Below are 12,753 nucleotides of genomic sequence, written 5' to 3'. Positions count from 1 at the left end.
CTCCATTTCCAGGTAGGAGAGGAAACATCTCCCAGCAACATGTCCTGAATGACACCGTCATCAAAAAATGCTAATCCACCTCATTTGCTTTTGCTGCTCCTTCCTTGGTCACTTCCTGGTCCAGTGGTTAGAAAGACGAGCAGAGAAACGGATTCTGGGACATGATTCCTGCCCGTCATGATTCATGCTCTTCTGGGATTTTGGGTTTGTAGTTCAGGAAATATTTGAGTTGTTGACATTCTAGTCAGCTGCCCTGTTGTTTAAAAAAACCCAAACAAAACAAACAAAAAAAACAATAAGTTGTTGCTATGGTTACGCATCCTAGTTTGCAAACTAAATATTGTGCACGTAAACTAAAAATTTAGTTTGAAAGCTAAATATTTAGCTAGTTAGGAAACCAGAAAGCTAAATTTATAGTTTCCTAACTAGATGTTTTAGCAAATTACAAATATGTAATTTGAAAACTAAATATTTAGCCTTCAAATTAATAATTAGTTAAGAAGTAACTAAGAAATATTAAATATTAAGTCACCAAAGTAAATATTTTAAGAACTAAATATTAATTTGGTAGCTAAATATTTATTTTGCAAACTAAATATTAATTTTTTTAACTAAAGATTCGTTTTAAAGCTAAATATTTAGTTTGTAAGCTAGCAAAATATTTAGCTTCCTAACTAAATATTTGATGTGGAAGCTGAATATTTAGTTTGCAAACTACTAATTAAACATTTAATTTGAAAACTAAATACTTAGTTTGTGAATTAAACATTTCTGAATAACATGACTGAAAATGAACACCCACATTTTTACATGTGCATCTCCATCTTTGCAGGAAGATCTGAAACATTTAAGCCAAATCTGAAACACCTTTCTGACGTCACACAGCATGTGGGTCAAACTCTGCGCTTTAATTTGAAAGGTATCGCGGAAAGGAAACACCTTGCCTTGCCCACCTTGACTTCGTCACATTGACCCAGTTTCATCCAAAAGCGCTCGCGCTGCTTGCTGGTTTGAATGAGCGGCGCGCGCGGCTCCTCGAGCGCACCTTGCCACTCGCCTCTCGTGCGCCTCACTATGCTGGAAACCAAGTTTGCGTCCCCGCGATGAATCCGGCCAACGAGACCGAGGGAAGCGCTGACAGATACCTGTTCGCGGATGGAACCTACAAACTTCTGGCGGTCGCCATCGGAACCATCGGAGTGTTCGGGTTCTGCAACAACGTGGCGGTGATTTTACTCTACTGCAGGTTCAAGAGGCTCCGCACGCCCACCAATCTGCTGCTGGTCAACATAAGTTTGAGTGATTTTCTGGTGTCGGTCATCGGGATAAACTTCACGTTTGCGTCGTGCGTCAAAGGCAGGTGGATCTGGAGCCAGGCGACATGCGTCTGGGACGGATTCAGCAACAGCCTGTTCGGTGAGAAAACACATCCGATCCGTGAGAAAATGTTTTCTTTAAAAGCGCTTTTTATTGTTATTATTATTGATCAAGTAATGTCATTAAAACACAGTTTATATGAATAAAATTAAAACCTTACAATATGGCAGCATTGACAAGATATTGATTATACTCCTAATCAGTAGACGGATACTTTATTTCAGAGTCAAAGATATACGCACATCCACAACCATCCAAAATAGTACATGCATAATATATAAAGTTTAATTGACTAAAATGTATTACAAGACAATGTTTATCGTCTTATTTACAAAAGAATTTGATTATTTCTTTATTATATAAAAAGGTTTGTAAAGCTTTTTTTATTAAAACAGAGCTACATTTTTATTATTACTATATGATCACTGCATCATGCAGATTTTCATTGAATTGTTAGTGTTTTTAATGCATTTCTAATAGTGTATAAAAGAGGCTGAAGATGCTTTGTTAATTAAAATTGAGCATTGCATCATGTTAGTTGTTGTAACAAAAATGAGTTGAATTATTTATTTGAATTAATGTCTAATACTGTATAAAAAGGTTTACAAACACTTGGAAAGCTGATCTAAATGTTTTACTTTTTGCCTCTTATTTGGAAAAGCTGCATGTTTTTGAACTGTAGAGGTCACTGCATCGTGCAGATCTAATATTTACTGTCTTAATAAAATGAATTGAATTGTTTATTTATACTTTATAATGTATAATAATGTATAAAAGGCTCAATAAAAGACCTTGAAAGCTTATTTGGTTAAAACTGAGCATCCAGGAACCTGAATGTGTTGCCTTATCAGGAAAAGCTGCTGGTTTTTGTACTATAAGGGTCATCGCATCGTGCAGATGCGTCTCCTGACATCTCGTTGGGATGACACACATTCCCACTCATTACCATAAGCAGAGCTGTATTTAATAATGAAGTGTGAACAGGCACTTTTTGGCTCCCGCCACCGTTCGACCCGCAGCCCCAGAGGAGGGCTGGGTGATGATGAGCTCATTAGAAAAACCCTTCCAGCCTTTTTTTTGTTTTTTGTTGCTTTTTCATCGTTGGAGTGCTGGACAGTTGCCCTCCACTCCTGTCATCCTGCCGTCCTTTAGCTGACATTGCATTGTGAGCCTGCAGGATGTGAGGAACACGTCTGCCTGCCTCTGTCAGCGCGCAGTACTGCAGCAACGCCTTTGGTTTTTGTTTTTTTTATCTTTCATGTTTGCATTTCAAACATGTCACAGGAGACGTTGCAGATCAAAAAGATGCAAAGTTGATGCGATTCTCGTACTGTACATCTTAATTCACCAGCAGGATGTGGCAATCTGCTCTGGCCTACATTCACAAAACGAAGCAAACCTGGAAGATAATGAAAGTTTAAACTAAATTAATGAGTGTTCACTCATAAATTAGATGAAAATGATCTTTTCTTAACGTCTTACGATCCAAGGTCACACAGATTAAAGAGCTGCAAGAAAAAATGAGGTAATGATGGTTCATCTTAAAAAAAACTACATGTTTATAAAAGCTCTGATTTCTTTGTTTTTCTGAATTCCTTGTTTTGTAATCTAGATTTTATTCTTGACTAAAGGGTGTCGAATGATGTTTTTATTTAAAAAAATGGAAGTTATATACTTTACAGTAGGACTGAAGTGATTAATCGTGATTAATCGATTAGTGAAATAATCATCAATGATGCTCAGAATGTATCACTCTGATGGGTTTTATTTGTTAAGTGTTTTGGGATTCAGTAGACTTTTTACTAAAGCTGAGCTTTTTTACTTAAGCAGAAAGATTTTAAAAAATCCAAGAGTTTTTTAGTCAGTTTTGAAACACTAACATAGATAAACGACTGTTTACAAGATGAAAATCTACTTTCAATTAGGGCTGAAACAATTAATCGTGACTAGTCCCGACTAGTCACGATTAATCATTCCATAATCATCAATTAGTTGAGAATTATGTCAAAACTGTACAAAAAATGTACAAATTTTTCATTTAAGATTAAGTTTTAGCTTCATCTAGTTCACTTTCTGTTAAAAAAAATCACCTTTTGCTACCCAGTTATTAATAGTTTCAGCCAAAGTATAAATCAAAAGATTAGCTTTGCACTCTATTGATGCTGAATTAAGCAGAAAAGGCTGAACTTACCACATTCTAGAAGCATTGATCAAGCGTTTACTAAAGCAATGTTGTTGTATTTTAGACAATGAAATGTTTATTTTCTTATTTAAAAAGGATTTTTCATTTGCATCTTTCTAATATTCTCTGTAAAAAAGGCTGAAATGCAAAATCTTCCGAATTTTCTGATTTTTTTATCCGATTAATTGTCAGTATATACGATTAATCGATTACTGAAATAATCGTTAGTTGCAGCGATGTTTTAAAGTTGCCCCACTGCTTTCAGATGTGCTTCTTTTAAAAGTTGGAACGATCTGATGACAATAAAAGCTGCTGCACTGACAGAAACAAGCTCTCCACTGTTACTCTCTGCTACGCTTCAGCTAGCTTAGCCTGTGAAATTTGACTTTGATATTTAACACCTTGGGCTTCTGTCTCTTTAAAACGGCGCCTTCTGGAAGTAATCACAACATGGCTCCTCTATTAACCCTTTAACAATGTTTTTTATCAGAGTTTTTTGAGAAGTAGCTCCTATTATGAGCTCAGCAGATTCACAGTTCTACCAGGTGTTTGCTAATTGCTGCTGGCTAGTCTGAAGGAGCTGAGTGGGGAAGTTGCAGAAGCTCGTTAGCTCAGAGGTGGAGCTGCGCCTTGAAGGCGGGGCTACGTTCACCCAGGCGTTTTGGACAGCTGAGTGGTTTCCATGGAGATGAAAGGATTAATCAAACATTCATGAAAAAATCAAAGCAACACTCCAGGTATGTTTCTGATGAGAGAATGATGTAAAGCTGAGAAAAGTAGATTTTACATCGTACTGCCCCTTTAAAAAAGCTTTAAGAGTCGCTCTGAAATGACTGCTTGGCGTCCGGTTTACACCAGGGCGTCAAACTCATTTTCATTTTGGGCCAAATCAAAATCATGAACGCTCTTAAAGGGCCGGCGGCTGTGCCAGATTGTGTTGTTAAAACCAGATTTGGCCCCCGAACTTCAAGTTTGATGACGACTGTGATGAAGGCAAAGAGACACTGAGTCGCCGCTCTCTCTCCCCCCAGGCATCGTCTCCATCATGACTCTGGCGGCTCTGGCGTATGAGCGCTACATCCGGGTGGTGCACGCCCAGGTGGTGGACTTCCCCTGGGCGTGGCGGGCCATCGCCCACATCTGGCTGTACTCGCTGGCCTGGACCGGGGCGCCTCTGCTGGGCTGGAACCGCTACACGCTAGAGATCCACCAGCTGGGCTGCTCCCTGGACTGGGCGTCCAAAGACCCAAACGACGCCTCCTTCATCCTCTTCTTCCTCTTCGCGTGTTTCTTCGTGCCCGTTGGCATCATGGTCTACTGCTATGGCAACATCCTCTATACAGTGAGAATGGTAAGGCTGCGGATGTATGTTTTTGTTGTTTTACAAAAACCTTCTGCTCTGCTGGAATAAATTCTCCCTGCAGGTGACATTTCAACCATATTAAATTCATAATTTTGAAATGGCAGATCCACCGTTGGCTCTCTAAAGCTGACATTTCAAAGCTTTTCTGCTCTAATCCCAACAAATTGACAATAAAGTCTGGCTCCTCAATATTTTCTAGCACTTAAACCACACAAAAAACAAAAAGCCTAAAGACAGCAAGCTAATTCATAATTCTGAGTAGCAAAGACCGTTAAATACCTGAAATATTTACATCCCGACTCATTTGATCACTTTAATTAACATAGAAACGGAAATTTTCCAAAAATTCAATCTTCAAAGACCAAAATGTTTGATTAATCGATAAAGTTAATCATCACCCACTGCCAGTTTAAATGTTGTGATAAGGACTTCATCATCATAGCAATGCTGGATGCAGTGTTTCATTAAAGCAGGTTTCATTCTGCCACTGTAACAATGTTATCTGATAATAATGGACCGAGCTGGCAGAGCAGACAGCAGGAGAGATCCGAACTGAAATGGTCATTAAGCTCACAGCGAGCAGAAGCAGAAAGAATAGAATCCCAAACAGCGGAAAAAAATAAAAATAATCCAAATTACATCCAGACAAACGGCAGGTGTGACGCTTTAAAATAAAACGAGGGAAATAATGATGAACAGTTGCAAAACAGCAGGAAGGAGCAAGAATGAAGCTTTGACCAAAGTAGTTACATGCAAAGAAAATGAACATATAAAATAAACTCATCATTCATCTTTATATAAGTACACTTGTATAGCAAAGTCTGCTCTTTCAAAACCAAACAAGAACTAGTAAGAGCAGGGAGAAAATTTACCTTGGTAATAAAGACCCTTCTTTAAAAATAACTTTTTATTATGTAACTTGTGAGAAACATGAAGAACTGAAGTTATAGACTGATAAACATTAACCATGTTGTTGCACTTTCCATGCTTGTTTTAATCCAAAATAGTCCAAGAAAGCTTTGAAATTATTACAAACATTATTTGACAGAATCTCTGTTTGGCATAGAGTAATTCAGATGTGGTCTGAACAGTCTAAATATGTACTTTTTTATGTATAAATGTGGTTCAAACTACTTAAAAAAATATTTAAACAGTTATTTAATTAATCACTGCAATAATTTATCACAATGTTTCCACTGGGCACACCACAGGGAGGCGCCGGTTATCCAAAATTCACATTTTTTTTGTACTTCCATTTGGGTCTCAACTGATTCTAAAAACAAACCAAGCACTTAAAAAAATACCCGTGTCTGGAAAATTAGCCGTTTCAAAAACCTCCAGATTGCCAAGTCACAAATCAACAGGCACTGCACTGTTACCTAGCAACCCCGGCAGAGTTCCATCTGTTACCTAGTGACCCAAATGGAACTCCAGCATGTTTGGTCAGCTGGTTTTACCTCTGTTTACTTTGTACAATGGCAGCTGGAAAAAGACAAGTGTTTTGTTATTGACTTAAAATCCAGAAACCACCTGCTGCATTCTTGTTGGTTATACAGGAGGCTCCACTTCTGATTTTCAAAGATGTACGGTTGTACAGCTTCGTATCTGTTTGCAGCCGTTTTCAGGTGCGAGTGTAAATGTTGAGTTGGGGGCTCGAGGCTGGCAGCAACTTACTAGGATTTAAAGTGACAAGAGACCCTAAAACGACTCATTCTGACAAAAATCTCAGTATCTAGGGATGATTCTGTGGAAAAAATATGTTTTGTTTAGGCCATTGAATTATCCTAACTTGTTCAAGGAAGTGTAATAGATCCCACTTAAAATAAGCAACAGAAAAATCGGATTGGGTTGATATTTTCTGCCTCTTGCTGCCCTTCATGTCTTGCCACCCAGGGCAGAGAGCCATTTGACCCAAAGACAAAATATACTCATCACCAGACATTTCACTTCCAGGTCAGTTCGACTCACACGTAAAGATAAAAAACATAAATAACAAACCTTTAGTGCTCATAAGCTGTGGTCAGTTTTTAGACTCCTGAAGCACAAATACCACTTCGCATCACTTCCTATCGCCCTGATTTGTTTAACGACTTTAAATGTCACGTCTTCTAGGTCAACTCCTTTCATTGTTTGCGCTCGGATAGCATTTCCACTTCGTTGTGTTCATTTCATCACTTCTGCTTTAGTATCTCCCACAGTGAGCTCAGATTGAAAACGTTACCTGATATACCCTCAGGTTAAGATGTTCCTTTGAAAACATGGACTCAATTATGGATTTTTTTATGCTGACTCTTTCTGACTCTTGTGGAGATTTCTTTCATTACATTAAATCTGCATGTAAAAAAAAGAGAAAACCAGTCTTAATTCAGTTCAAGTGACCCACATGTCTTTGTGAATCACAGTTTCCTCCCTTAAATATTCACCATCTTGCGGGAGGTGTGAGCAGCTCCCTCCTCTGAGACCCCCGAACTCAAGCTGCAGAAAATTCCCAGAACGGCGCCGAAGCCTGAGAGGAGACTCATCGCACTTCACGGCGATCCGGAAAAATCTTCAAAGGAAAAAAACCCCAAAAACACTCTGAACGCTGCAGAGATTTCACTCCAGAGCAGCTGGCCTGCTTTTCCAGACACAGAAAAACCCATCAGGCGTCTGAAGACCTGGAGAGCAGCAGATCGCTAACATGGAAATGGAGAAAAAATAAATAAATGTCATGAATTAAACCACTAAAAACGGTTATTAAATGATTACAGAAGCTCATTTTTTAATTCAAATTAAAATTCAAAGCAAAATTAAACGTGACTCATATCAATTGAAAATTCTTCAAAGATCTCCTGTAGCAGTCTGTACTGCAGCAAATTTGAAGAACCCTCTGTCTGTTTTTCTAAGACAGTCTCTTTAATGTACCTGTTGCAATAACTAATAATAAATAGTCTCAGAAGTTATTGCAATAAAGAATAATATTGTTTTTAAACCAATTTCAAGTAATATGATGGTCTTGGGATTCTGGTAGTGGCAGAATCATGATGTGGAGGACAAGGAAACTGGTCCTAGTTGATGCAAGGATGGAAAGAAACACATTGGAGGCTAAACCGTCCACCAGGACTGAGGTACAAACGACACAAGCAGAATGAAACCGTTTTAGAAAAGCCCAGATGTTCAAAAGTTCAAAACTTTGGCCAAAACTGTTGACTGAAAAGAAAAAAAATAAAGTAGCCTGATATTTATTCCAGGTCTAATACAACTACATTTTCCCTAAGAACTCAGACATTTTCTGATTAATATCAGCGATGTTCTAGAATAGCATTTGAATTTTAGAAATGTTTAAGTTTCTTTTAGAAAGTTTAATTAATGCCAAAACTTCAACATGTTTTTACTCGTATCTTTTGACCGTTGGAGCTCAGAAAAGATTACTCAGAATTTCTTTACTACTTCTTTAATTTTGCATGTTTGCTGAATAAAAGAAATATCTAGTTTTCAGTTTCTTTTGGGTTTGACTGAATAAATTTATTCTCAGTAATTAGAACAGGATTTGGGTCACTTTCTCTCCAGACATTTGCTGTATTTATCCAAGTTTAAAAAGGAATAAAAGCTGATTTGGTTGCAGCAAAGTTGGCTTTTCAATTAAAGTCTCTGGATAAATTCAGTTGTAACTTTGTTTAACAAAAACAAATACTTTATGTTGTACTTTACATTTTTTTGTGTAAGAAAATTATGTTGATAACATTTTTTTTTATCGTGATTGCAAGTTAAAAGTCTACATCTACAGGCCAAATTTGTATCACTTTTGAATTATAGTTGGGAGCTGCACAAAATTAGTCTAAGGGCCACAAATGGCCCCTGGACCACACTTTGGACATCCCTGATCGATGTGATGATTTCCATTGTCAGTCTGCAAACAAAAATAAATTAGATTTCCAAACTGGAATTGAATTCAACACCTCATAATTCAGATTTGCAGCTGAAGATATTAAAGTCTTAATTTTCTCTTTCTTTTAATTTCTGCAGCTGCGTTCACTCCAAGACCTGCAGACGGTCCAGATTATAAAGATCCTGCGCTACGAGAAGAAGGTGGCGGCCATGTTCCTACTGATGATTTCCTGTTTCCTGGTGTGCTGGACGCCGTACGCCGTGGTTTCCATGATGGAGGCGTTCGGCAGGAAGGCCATGGTCTCTCCCACCGTGGCCATCATCCCGTCCTTCTTCGCCAAGTCCAGCACGGCGTACAACCCCGTCATCTACGTGTTCATGAGTAGAAAGGTTTGTAGGCGGTCTTTCTCAAACCTCTGGCGGTCCGCGGGCGCCCCTAGTGGTCCGCAAGGTACTGCACGTAACCACCGTTTATGTCCTGTGACGTCAGCTCAAAGTGCGACGCATACAGCTAGCTATAGCTAGCTTGAAATAATGATGGATAAATGGCTTAAAACTGGGTCACTCAAAAGAAAAACTGAAGATATCGATGAAAAGAAAACAACTGGATTATTTATGTGATCAGAGGAAAATGTGTTGTTCAAGAACGATTCGATTCTTTTGAACGGCTCTATGCCGTGAACTGTAGGACTCAAGTTTCAGTTAATGAGAACTGTTCTTTGTCTTTGTTTGCTTATAAAGCTCTGTCACACGTCAAGAACTATTGTCATTTTTAACTAATTAAAAATTATTACATTAACTTAGTTAAATACAATACATACATATAACATAAAAGCTGGTGAATGATTTTATATTTAAAAAGAGGATTTTACCATGCTAAGTTATGTCTTATTTTAAGTGTACTAAGATATTTACACAAGAAACTGGACCAAAATTACTGGTAAGACTTTGTATTTTTGGAGTGATGGGAAAATAATGCAAGTTCGTTTTCTGAAATATAAACGTTGTTAAATATCGATGGCTAAACAAGTGAGAACTGGCGTCATCAGAGTTGAGTAGTAAGTAGTTACATTTTAGGAGTCTTTCTACTACGCTGTACTTTTTACTTTTACTTCAGTCATTTTATTATGAAGCATCACTAATCTAATTGGAGTAAAATTTCTGGATTTTCTACCCACTGCAGTTTTTTGTTAAAGTTTCATAATGTTTTTATTGGAAGAAACTGATTTGGGAAGATTCTTTTATTTTTTTGTTACTTGTAAGAATTATTGTCATTTTGGTCCTTAAAATACTAAAATTTCCACTTAACTTTATATTTTAGTCGTCTGATGATGCAAGTTTTAAATATGAAGTGATTGATAATTTGTTGGGTCACTCGGTACATGAGTAGACTTTCTACCAAATACTCAAATACTTTTTTACCCCTACTTGAGGAATTTCTTGCTACTTTTTACTTTTACTTGAGTAAAAATATGTTGAAGTATTGCTACTCTTACTTGAGTGTAATTTTTGGCTCTGATCATTGTCATCATATGTTTTCGTCTTCCTGCAGTTCCGGCGTTACTTCCTGCAGCTGCTCTGCTCCCGGCTCTTCCATAAGATCTCCTGGCTGCAGCAGAACCTCAAAGAGCGGCCGCTGACGCCCGCCGAGCGCCCCATCCGCCCCATTGTCGTCTCCAGCGCCTGCGACTCCAGGGACCGGCCCAAGAAGAGGGTCACCTTCAACTCCTCCTCCATCGTCTTCATCATCACCAGCGACAACTTCCAGCAGTTTGACGTCACCTCCAAGGCCAGAGATTCCTCGCAGGTGAACGTCATCCAAGTGAGGCCGCTGTGACCTTTGACCTCTTGGTAATGCCTTATGACCAAACATGCAGTTCCACGCCAAACTAATCCCACCTGACCTCCACGGCTGTTTCTGTGTCTGAACGCAGCCCCAGACTTTTTACAACTGACTGTAAATACCCAACAGGAGGCAACATCCTCATTAGACATCAGCTGTGGTGATATTAGGTAATTGCATAGTTGATTAACTAGTTTTATGTCATGCAGTGTGTGGGAGAGTAGCTGCATTTCTGTTACAAATCAGCTCAAAACTTTGTCAACATTCAACACTAATGCCGGAAAAACACAATTTTGCAATTGTGATGTTTAAGTTAAATGAGAAACGGGATTAAAATCACAGCTGAATAAGTTTGTTCATAAAAAGTCATGAAAAAACATGCTGCCTAGGCCTGTCGCAATAATCAATTAAACGCATCATAAATTAAAAATGATATCAATAATTTCCATTTACATGATTTATTGTTTTTCTATTTTCTCTCTTTTTAGCAAAAAGTGGATGATAAAAAATCTTCAGTTTAGTGTTTTGGTCTCAGTTAGCCCTTCTTTTGAGGGATACTTTTGTTTTCATAATTAATTTTATTTGTTGTTTCTGTTTTGTTTATTTATTTTGGATATTTAAAATGTCTTCCAACTCCAATGTTAAATGTTCATTACAATTTAAATCTTAATGATCTTTAATTACCCTTATTATTACTTGAAAATGGTATCAAAACAATAATATTATCGTTTATCGCAATAACTTCTGGGATGATTTATCGTCCAGCAAAATGTGTTATTGTGACAGGCCTAGACGGACCATCATCCTCCAACCACTTCCTGTTGTCTCCTTAATTTCCTCCAGTAGTAACGTCCGGTTGTTGAGCACGTGCAAAACAAGTTTTTCCATTACAGTTTTGTGAAATACACTAATTTCTAAAAAGCCGAAAGAAACCACCTCATCCTAGTGCAAAACTTTTTTTTGTGAGATTGATGTGTTTCTAATAAGCAAATTTATTTCAGTGATTCCAATTTGCACAATTATCAACGGAAACGCAGCTACTATGTTCAGTATTTACACTGCAAAAACACGGAATCTTGCCAAGTAATTTTGGTCTAGTTTCCACTGAAAATATTTTTGTACACTTGAAATAATACAAAACTAAATTACAACTAACTTTTCAGCAAAACATAGGAGCTTGTTATAAGTAAGTAATTCATAATATTGACAAAAAAGTACTAGTTCTCCTGGCAGATTATTTCAAATCACCTGTCCCTGCGCTGTTACCTAGCAACACCAGCCAAGCCCAGCCCCGTTACCTAGCAACCCAGTTCTAGTTCCACTGGCAGATTATTTCACTTATAACAAGACATTTTCCCATTTATTATATTGTTTCATTTATTTATTGTGATAAATTTCTTATCATAATAATTTTGTTTCATAAATAAAAATTTAATTTGAAAATATTATTAAATGGAGTTTAACTGGACTGTGTAAAAGCTTAGTGTATTACAAATGGAAAGTTTTGAATGTTTTTAGGAGCAGTATTTGTGTTTGTGAGGCTTTGATTGCTGGGCCATGCAGTCAGAGTTACCTAAAAAAAGTAATAAATGGTTTTTATTGCCACAAATATTCACTGCAAAAATACAAAATTTTACCAAGTATTTTTGTTTACTTTTTAGTGCAAATAAGCACACTTGAAATATGACTAAACTTAATAACTTTTCAGCAAGATTATTTACTTGCTTAAATCAAATAATTCCTTAATATTGGTGGAAAAAGTACCAGTTCCTTTGGCAGATAAATCATAACACGTGAAAAATGTTTGCCAACAGAACTAACACTTTTTCATCAATATTAATGAATTATTTCCTTAAAATAAGCTCATATGTCTTGCTAAAAAGTTACTTTTACCTTATTTCAAGTGAACTAAAATATTTCCACTAGAAACTAGACTAAAAATACTCCAGAAGATATTCTGTTTTTGCAGTGTTGTGATAAAACTTTAAATCCGTATTGGGTACCTCTAATTATAAGTGAAATAATCCGCCAGTGAAACTACTACTTTTTCATCAATACTAAGGATGGATTAAGTTAAAACAGGCCTCTTTATTTTGCTGAAAAGTTACAAGTAAGTTAGTT

General features: G+C 37.2%; 1 protein-coding gene across 1 annotated transcript; it reads left to right on the top strand.

Annotated features, from left to right (window-relative positions):
- The first annotated feature begins 1,088 nt into the window (after window positions 1–1,088).
- On the top strand, window positions 1,089–10,795 carry opn3 (opsin 3). The gene is made up of 4 exons (XM_014973315.2): window positions 1,089–1,416; window positions 4,591–4,910; window positions 8,928–9,179; window positions 10,342–10,795. Exons 1-4 carry the CDS (start codon window positions 1,104–1,106, stop codon window positions 10,624–10,626), a joined length of 1,170 nt encoding a protein of 389 aa, XP_014828801.1. The 5' UTR covers window positions 1,089–1,103; the 3' UTR covers window positions 10,627–10,795.
- Window positions 10,796–12,753: the final 1,958 nt, after the last annotated feature.

The sequence above is a fragment of the Poecilia mexicana genome, unplaced genomic scaffold (genome assembly GCF_051168715.1).
Source record: "Poecilia mexicana isolate PSO_F unplaced genomic scaffold, ASM5116871v1 scaffold_15, whole genome shotgun sequence".
Lineage (NCBI taxonomy): Eukaryota > Metazoa > Chordata > Actinopteri > Cyprinodontiformes > Poeciliidae > Poecilia > Poecilia mexicana.
This window is presented reverse-complemented; position numbering and strand designations above follow the sequence as displayed.

Bases quoted from the DNA above. Each gene is read 5' to 3' on its own strand.
- opn3 (XM_014973315.2), top strand. From the start codon at position 1,104: ATGAATCCGGCCAACGAGACCGAGGGAAGCGCTGACAGATACCTGTTC. The intron at 4,911-8,927 runs GTAAGGCTGCGG...TAATTTCTGCAG, and splicing joins TCCTCTATACAGTGAGAATG to CTGCGTTCACTCCAAGACCT. The intron at 9,180-10,341 runs GTTTGTAGGCGG...GTCTTCCTGCAG, and splicing joins ACGTGTTCATGAGTAGAAAG to TTCCGGCGTTACTTCCTGCA.